The 9,280-nt window shown below is 47.8% G+C and overlaps 1 protein-coding gene across 1 annotated transcript; it reads left to right on the forward strand.

The window, feature by feature from the left end:
* Window positions 1-3,228: 3,228 nt before the first annotated feature.
* Window positions 3,229-8,440, forward strand: LOC308649380 (MHC class I polypeptide-related sequence B-like; the record flags this gene model as incomplete). Its single annotated transcript, XM_081294971.1, is given in 6 exon segments — window positions 3,229-3,405; window positions 3,407-3,470; window positions 3,790-3,987; window positions 4,511-4,789; window positions 4,904-5,035; window positions 8,099-8,440. Coding segments are annotated over 5 exon segments (750 nt in total). The 3' UTR covers window positions 4,936-5,035; window positions 8,099-8,440.
* Window positions 8,441-9,280: the final 840 nt, after the last annotated feature.

Consider the following 9,280-nt stretch of genomic DNA (forward strand, 5'->3'; position numbering starts at 1 on the left):
GCCTTGATCCTGGGCACTGCCCAACATCTGGAGCCCAAGACCTTCAGGGCCTCCTCTGAGGCTTCTTCTCTCCTTGAGCCATATGTAAATGCTCTCTAGCATGTAATTATTAAGGTAGGAAAAGTCTTTGGGTATGGGTGGAATGAGCAGTTTGCTGGAGCTGTCACTCCAAGTGAGTCCTCGAAGGTGCATTGACAACATGGAGCTTGAAAGGGCTTGGGATCAGCTCACAGTAACTGTGACCCAGCACTTACTGGAGGCTTATATTTGTCAATGTTCTCCAGAGAAACAGAATCAAGTAGAATCGGATGGGGGTCAATAAGAGGGGATTTATTGTGGGACTTGCTTACTTGATTATGGAGGCAGAGGTGTCCACTTTATGCTATCTGCCAGCTGATGAACCAGGGAAGCGTGGGCTCTCCCACTCAACATCATCCCTGCCCCTGTAATTAATGAAAATAAACTCTGAGAATGGGACTAGACACCAATGCCTTCTGTGCTTAAAAAAAAAATCACAAATACTTACTACAAATGAAAATAAGTCTAAGAAATTGTCAAAACTTTGTTGGTGCATGATAACTCACAAAAAAAGCACAAGCTAGAGCCTTAGGCAATAGTAAGAATAGCTATAGTTCTATTTTTAGAAAACATTTTTTAGAGGTGACTAGGTGAAAAGAACAAGTTTTTCATGCTGGAGTGGTTACACTTGGGAAACCTGCTCTGATCAAGCATAGACTGAAGATCTACATTCAAGTTCAAGGCGTCTATTTTCATTGGGTGAGTGGTTGTGGGAAAAGCCAGGAGGACTATAAGATCAGCCTTTGGTGAACCCTCTTAGAGTTCGGTCCTGCTCACCAGGATGTCAAGAGGATGTCAAGTTTGCTCTCTATTGGGCCGTGTCGCGTCCTGCTGCTCCTGGCCACAACTGCCTTTTGGGCACCCCTGTGTGCTGCCGCTGGTGAGTGAGCTCTATGCGGATCCTGGAGGTGCGGGAGCTGCCAGGCTACTACAGGGAGGCGGGCGGGTTTCTGTGAGAGTCCCGGGAACCCTCTCGGTTAAGATGAGCCGTCTGGTTTGGTAGGGAGAGGAGCTGGACCTGACGCGAGTCATTGCCACCACATGCAGTTTCACTTTCTAAGCACCTTGCCACCCCGAAGTCCCGCGTCCTAAGTCCGTGCTTACTTGCCCCAGCCCTGCGCCTTGCTCTTGCCTTTTGGACATCCCGGTCCTCTGTCGCCTCTGTATTCCCAAGGTGCAGGCTGAGTTTCTCCTTTGAAAGACATTGAAGGACCCTTTGAGGTCCGTGGCTCAGGGAACCTCTTCCCAACAGTATTGGGACAGTTCGGGCTCCTGAAGCCCCTGCTCTCCTCGCAGTCATAGGCTTGTTTTCAGCTGAGCTCATTGGAATCCCCAGTTAGGAGACCATTTTCTTCTGGCCCTGAGCTGGTAGGGACGTCCCAGCCCCATAGAGCCCTTCCTGCCTCTGTGAGGACTGTGGCTGCATCAAACACAGACTGAGGGAAGTGACCAGCTAAGATTGCGAGTCAAGATCTTCTTGCTGGGGCTTTTCTCATTTCCACCCACATTTTCCCCTGGACTCCTGGGCCCTGGGATGCTGTCTCCACTTGTACTCCTCTCACCCTAATATGATATCTATTTTCTAATATGCCTGTGATTTCACCAGATCGCTATGCCTCCTTCCCGGTCACCCAACATGTCTCCTCAGCCTGTTGGCTTCCCCTAACCTCCTCCACTCCTTCTGTGTTTTCAGAGCCATTTCTAAGGTAGACCCAAACTTTCCAGAGCCCCAACTTTTTTTTTAATGATGTTTAGTTCTATTTCCTCTCCAAAAATTTTTCTGTTGACAAATAGTTGAATCTATTTCTGGGATGTAATGTTATGGATGCATTTTAGAATAATCAATTCAGGATAATTAGCATATCCATCATCTCAAATATTTATGGTTTCCTTTTGGTCAGAACATTTAAAATGTTTTCTTCTCGTTATTTTAAAATATACAGCATTAAGTGGAGAAGCTTTGTTGTGCTATAGAACACCAGACTCTTCCTCTTATCCAAATGAAACTTTATGGCCCTTTAGCAGTGTTTCTCCTTTCTCTGTCCATTCATTTGTCTCTGTATGCCTGGTTTTTTTTTTTATTACTCTTAGGGTCCTCTACTTTCCACCCACATTGTCACAAATGACAAATTTCCCTAGTTTTTTTTTTTTTTTAAGAAGTTTCTGGTGATAAAATCTGAGGCCTTGTGACTGCTAGGCAAGTCCTGTATCCCTATGCTACATTTTCATCCTTAATTTCCTTTTGTTAAAAAGGCTAATTGATATTCTTTTGTGTATATATCCCATAATGGTTTGGTTTGGTTTGATTTGGTTTTTGGCGAGGGGGATCTTTTTGAGGGTGGGCTGCTGTTGTTCCCAGGGTGGCCTCCAACTCCAGGCTCAAGCAATCCCCTTGTGTCAGCTTTCTGAGTAGCTGGGATTTTAGGTGTGCACCAGGTAGTTTAAGACAGTTTTTAAATCCACTCATCTATTGGAGGCCACTTAGGTTGCTGCTATAATTTGACTGTTGTGACTGATGCTGCAGTGGACACGCAGTGCAGGGAATCCAGGGAACCTGGATTCCCATTCCTTTGGTGTGAATGAGGTAGTGGGATTGCTGGATAAAGCAAAAAATTTAGTTTTGGGAGGAACCTCCATGCTATTTTCCAAAATAACTCTACTAAATTACAACACCAGTGGTGCACACCCCTTTTTTCCACCTCCTTGCTATCACTCTTTGTGTCTTCACAATGATCAATCTAATAAGTGTGACAAAATATTTCCTTTTGGTTTTAATTGGCATTTGCATTCATTCACATATCTGTTGGCCATTTATGTATCATATTTTGACAAATGTCTCTTCGACATCTTTGCCCATGTTAAATATAAGGTTATTTGTATATTTTGTGTATTAAACCATTATCTGACCTATGATTGTTTTCTCCTAGTCTAGAGGCTGTCTCTTCATTCTATAAATTGTCTTCTCTGCTAGGCAGGAATATTTCAGGTTGATGCTATTCCAATGGTCTATTTTTGCTTTTACTTATCTCACCAGGAGGCCAAAACTATATTTTGCATGTTCTTGAGCTCTTGATTCCAGGAAGAAAAAAATCATCCTCATCCGTGGTATCTTCTTTCACAGGGTCCCACAGTCTTCATTATAACCTAAAAATGAGATCCCAGAACCATTTAGTGCACAGACAGTTCTTTGCTGAGGGTTTTTTGGATGATCAGCCCTTCCTGCACTATGACAGTGAGAGAGACAGGGCAGAGCCTCAGGCACTGTGGGCAAAGACAGTCCTCGGAGCTGAGACTTGGAACACAGAGACCCAAGACTTGGCAGGGAGTGGGAAAAAACCTCAGAATGACTCTGGCAGATATCACAAGTCTGCAGAGGCAGAAAGAAGGAGAGTGTGGGTGGGGGCAAGGGTCTTTCTGCAGAAAGGCTGGGGGCAGAGAGCAGGGACCTCTCTTCTCACTGCATTTGTCTGGGAAGGGCAAGCATGGGGTCCATAGAGCTCAGCACAGGGACATTGAAGAGAGAGAGAGCCATGCTGGGATCCTCTGTGGGCTGGAGTTTCTCTTGGTGGGAAGGAAGGCAGAGGCACCAGGGGATGCTAAAGTGACTGGTGGATGGGGGCAGGGTCTCATTCCCTCCAGGAAGCTTGGGGCTGTGAGATGCAAAAGAACAACCGCACCAGGGGCTTCTGGGATTTCTACTATGATGAGGAGCCCTTTTCTCCTTTCACCCTGTGACTCACAGCTGGACAGTGCACCCTTCCTCGGCTCAGACTTTGGCTATGGAAGTCAAGAAGCACTGGAAATCGGATGATAGTCCAAGCAAGGCTCAATGGGCCCATGTGCAAGGAACAATTTGTGGAAGACTCCAGAGATATCTGAACTCCTGGATAGCCTTCAATAAGACAATAGGTACCCCAGCCCCCATTCCCTTAGAGCCTCAATATAAGGGGCCTTCTCTGTACTATGGGATGTATGTGTTCTCTGTGAGGGTGATGTATTCTGATTTCCCCATCCTTTGAAACCACTGCATAAAGACAGGAGGGTTTATGACTGTCTGGGCCACAACGAGGAAGTACCCTGAGCCTCAGGCAACTGGGGTTAGGCAGGAGTTGAGTCCTCTTCTGCCCACCTGCCTGCCAACCTGCTTATCATGCAGAGCTCCCTTCTGGCCTCACAAACAAGGAGTCCCCATAACACCCCCTCCTCACATCAACATGTGCAAGTTAGAATGTGAGGCCACAAACTTGAGGCCCATCCTCCTGCCAGTCAGAGGACTGAGGCCCTCAGCTGAGAGCAGATTTGCAGCAGGTCTGGTGTCAATGAGGACTTTGGTCAGAGACAGAACAGCAGAAAGAACCAGCCCTGTTCCCTCTGCTTCCATTAAGGGGAGTAAGGCTGGATCACATGGCTGTTTCTGCTTTTTCTTCTCTAGTGTCCCCAGTAGTGACTGTTACCTGTGGTGAGGCCTTGGAGGACACCATCAACGCCACATGTCGGGCTTTTGGTTTCTATCCCTGGATTATCTCTCTGACTTGGCTTCAGGATGGGGAACCACTGAGCCAGGACACACAGCAGTCTGGGAGTCTCTTGCCATATGGGAATGGGACCTACCAGACCTGCGTGTCCACCAGGATTCCTCAAGGACAGGAGCAGAGATTTACCTGCCATGTGCGACATAGTGGGAAAGAGAGCGCTGGCACTGTGCCCTGTGGTGAGCCTGGGTGTCCCAGCAGGGGTTCCCAACTGGGTAGGTCAGTGACCCGGGTGGTGAAAGGGAGGAAGTGTAGAGGCTCTGGAACCCAGATGGTAACATGTGTGTTTTCAGGGTCGACTCTGCTGCTTCAAAGCCGATGGTGAGCCTCTCTAGGTGTGGTTGCTGCTGTTGATGCTGTTCTTCTTCTCCTTTATGTGCTTTGGAGCAACAGGAGGGAGACAATTTCAGCTGCAGAGGGTTCAGGTAATAAAAGTGGGAAGTGGATGGAGATGGCAGGGTCATTCTGGGTTGTAGAGTCCCTCAAGCCTCATGTTACACAGAGTGCAGTGGAGGTGACCAGACTTCTGGATAGATGTTCCTTTTTTTGTGAGGGGCTGGCAGCCAGGTCTCCAGCTACTCCCCTTAGTCCTGCCAAAAGCCATGGCCGTGAACATCCTCAGAGGCCCAGCTGCACCATATTCTTGTCACAGGGTTAGGAGTGAGCTTCAGTGTGGTTTTCTCCTGCTCTGTCCCTGTCCTCATCTTTCTCTGTCTCAAGCTTTTAGGTCTTGACCAGGAGTTGGGAATGGTGGGCTGATTGGTGTGGGCTAGATTTTCACGGTGTCAGGTGGAGAAAGTATAAAAGGATCTGTGATTTGTGTTCTTTAGAAACTCTAGAGGAATCCCACAAAGGCTATCGCCTCTGGTTTCTTCCTGTCTGCCTGCCTCTTTCCTGTCTCTCCACCTGTCATGTGCAAACCAATAAGAAGAACCATGAGGCCTGTGGCACCAGTGCCCTGCCTCTGCTTCCCCTGGGAGGCCTTTGTAGAGCAGGCCCAGGGGTCTTCAGCACATGTAGTTATCTTCTATCTTATCAGCATCTCCAGTCACTCTTCAGGGGTGTCTCCTGTGTGTGTCCACTGGGTCACTAGGGCATGTACTCCATCCCAGGCCCCACCACAATGGTCGTCCATCAGGAGTGGCTTCACAGATGTTATGGAAAAATGAAAAAGCAGATGCCTACAACCATCTGGGGAGAGAGACCAGCCATTGTGGGGCAGCTGTGGTCCCTGTTTTTGTCCTACCTGGTGTTAGAGTTTCCATGTGGAATATCTCCCAAAGGCTCATGAGTTGCAGGCCTGACCCCAGGTGTTGGTTCTACTGGAAGTTGTGAAAGCTTTAGCAGGTGGGCCTAGTTGGAAGAGGCATTCCTTGAAGGGGGCATCTTGTCCCAGGCCCCTGGCTCTCTCTTTCTCTGCCTCCTGTCCACCTCATGGCCACCATGAGATAAGAAGTGTCACTCTGTCATGTGCTGGCCATCATTATTTTTCTGTCTTTCTATCTTACAAGAATGGGGCCAAGGGACCCTGGGCTAAAACTGGTTAAACTTGAGCCAGTGTAAATCTTTCCTCCTGCGTGTTTTACTTTAGGTGTTTTGTCAAAGTAGTGAAAGCTGACTGTGACACTTAGGGTTTCCTGTCCAGCCCCAGAGGGCACGGTCCCCAAGAACTGTGTGTGTTGGTGTGTTGGGTCTCTGCTCTATGGCCTCTGCTCACCCTGCCCTCCCTTGGCTATTCCCCTTTATAAGATGGTCATTCCCCTGTGCATTTGGAGTAAGGGAGGGTCAAAACCATTTCCCTGTCACCAATCAGTTGCTGGAGGGGTCAGGAAAAGAGAAAACAGGAAGTTGGTGTTTCAACAGGAAATGAAGTTGAAGCATGTACAGTTAGTTACTGGTTTGGAGGATCTTTCTGTTGTTTCTGCCCCTTCTGTGGGGTCAGCAGTGGGGGTGGTGAGTGATTAGCTCCTTGGGTCTGGGAAACCTGCCCCCCAGCAGGAGCTGTCCAGGTAACTCTCCCTCCAGGGCAGATGGTTCAGTGCTCTCTGCTGCTCTCACCTGCAGCCTCTGCTGTGGGGTGAAAGCTAGTTCTGGTTCTCTGTGGGGAAAAATAGTTGCCTACTGCCACCCCTGTCCAGCACAGGCAGTGAACTAAGGTCACTCGTGTGAATTTAGGATGATGCAAAATAAAACACAGACCCAAAATACCTTTACACAAGCTTAGGACAACTTTCCCAGCTCCCAGCCTCAAGTTCCCCAAAAGGAGAGCAAGAGAAAGTCACAGAGGCTGGCGAGAGAGAGGGCAAGCACATTCAGAAGTGGGGTTTTATTTGGGGGGACGCTGTTTTTTAGAAAGTTCTATCCAAAAAAGGCAGAAGGGGTAGGATTACAAGCGAGCAGGTGTACCCAGCGGTACACTTACACCTGAAGCCACGCCTTGCTATCTGAGCTGGGACAACGTGAAAGTCACTAAGAAATGTAGTAATTGGTCAGAGCCCCCTGGGTCAATGTAGTAATTGAAAGTGTGTTCATTCAGAGTGGCTCCCCACAGCCTGCAATTTCACTGGAACATTTGCAGAAAAGAGTGAAGGTTAGGTGTTCATATTTCCAAATTTCTTCTCTAAATGTTCATACCCAATAAAAATGTTTCCATTTTCAATACATCTTTTTTTTTTCTTTTAGAAGTAGTGAGGATTTACCCAGGGGTGCTCTACCACTGAGCTACACCTCCAGGGTTGTGGCCTATGTGAGTCCCTGCTAGGGCTGGGAGAAAGAAGGTGAGGCAGTCTCAGGAAGCAGGAGCCCTTGGGGAGTAGCTGATTTCCTGGGGCAGATGGGCCAGGTAGGCCCTAGGAGGGTAAAGTACAGATTAGGGACCTGAGCAAGTGTTGGGGGCCAGGGATTCTGCATCTGCTCTGTGTGGGCTGCTTCAGGTCAGGTGAGCAGCAGACTAGGGGGCAGGCATGTTTTTCTGGCTGGGCCTGCTGGTGCCCCTGGGCTTCCTGGTGGGCTTTCCAGTTAGGAGCTGCTGGCTCAAGGCTGAGAGGAAAGGATGCTGAGCTGCAGCTAGAGCAGACCCTGCTGGATGAGCACCTGCCCCTGCAGCAGAGGAGGCCTCGATATTAAGGGGGTAAAGGCCTGTGTGTGAACCCTGTGCCCAGGATTGGCAGAAGGAACTGCCTTCTCTGGCAGGTCCCTGTTCTGTCAGGAATGGTTGGGCAGGGGAGCAGGCACTGGGCTTCACTTTGGGATCTTGTCCCTTACTTCTTTGGTCTTCCATTCCCTTGAGTAATGCATGGTGGAAACTGAGGCAGGTGAGGCTGCTGATGGATTTAGGAGAGGAGGCTGGTGAGGAAAACTAGTGGGGGCATTTTCTTCTCACAGAAACTCGGAATCTGATTTTGGAGAGTCTGAGAAGAGAGAGGTCCTGAGGAATAAATATCATATTCTGCAGTCAATTGAACACTGACTTTTCCCTTCTCCCATAGCTCAGGAGCTCACAAGTCCTGAATCATCAGCAGATGGTGAAGAGGAACCATAACAGCACCTTGCAGCTGGGGTCAACCTTCCAGGGTGATGCTGTGGGGCACATCTGCCCTGAAGAGTTGGAGCCCTCATGTGATGAACTGGAGGATCACATTGATGGATGGGACAGGGTTGGAACTTTGAGGTGTCCTTATGCTGAGCAATAGGGGTCAGTTTGTGTGGGGGAAAAAAGTGACTGGCAGGTGCTTATGGCCTGAGATATTGAGAGTAAGCGACCCAGAATGTGTGTGAATCAGACATCAGCATCTTCCACCATCGGTCCAGCTGAAGCATGCATAGTGTTGGGGAAGGAGACACTCCTTTTGAAGAATATGACTTTTTATCCCTAGGGACATTTCTCTTCTCAGAGTCTCCAAAATCAGATTCAGAGTCTCTGTGAGAGAAGAAAATACCCCCACTATTCATCCTCACCAGCCTCCTCTCCTAGATCTCTCCTGCATCTTGGTTGTTTCTGATTTCCTAGTCTTGCAGTCTCCAGGTGCACCAGGCCCAGAGACTCAACAGGGTTGGGCACCCTCTGTCTTCAACAAGAGTAGGTTCAGGACACACCTGGAAGCAAGAGCCTGGTGAGGGACCTTGCTTGTGCCTGTGCTTCCTAAGGGAGTAATTGGGAAGCTGGATAGATAATTTACATATATATATGTATATATATATATATATATATATATATATATATATATATATATATACACACACACACACACACACACACACACACACACACACACACATATATATATATACACACACACACACACATATATATATATATTTTAATTTTGTTGGTATTGAGGATTGAACCCAAGGCTAGCACATGCCAGACAAGCACTCTACCCCAGAGCTACATCCTCAGCGATTTTCACTTTTTGAGACATGATCTCAGTACTGTGCCCAGGTTGAACTCACACTTTCAATCCATCCTCAGCCTCCTGAGTAGCTGGGATTGCAGGTGTGTGCGCTGTACCCAGACCCTCATACACTACTTATCCAGAGGTGTGTTTGTTGACATCGTCGTTCATATTTTAATTTAAATATTTAACTATTGTATTTGCTTATTCTGAATTATTATTTATTGTTCTGAGTTTTTATTTTGCATAAACTTTTTAAAATTTTAGGGCTGGGGC

This window comes from Spermophilus citellus (assembly GCF_964194105.1).
Source record: "Spermophilus citellus genome assembly, chromosome: 5".
Taxonomy (NCBI): domain Eukaryota; kingdom Metazoa; phylum Chordata; class Mammalia; order Rodentia; family Sciuridae; genus Spermophilus; species Spermophilus citellus.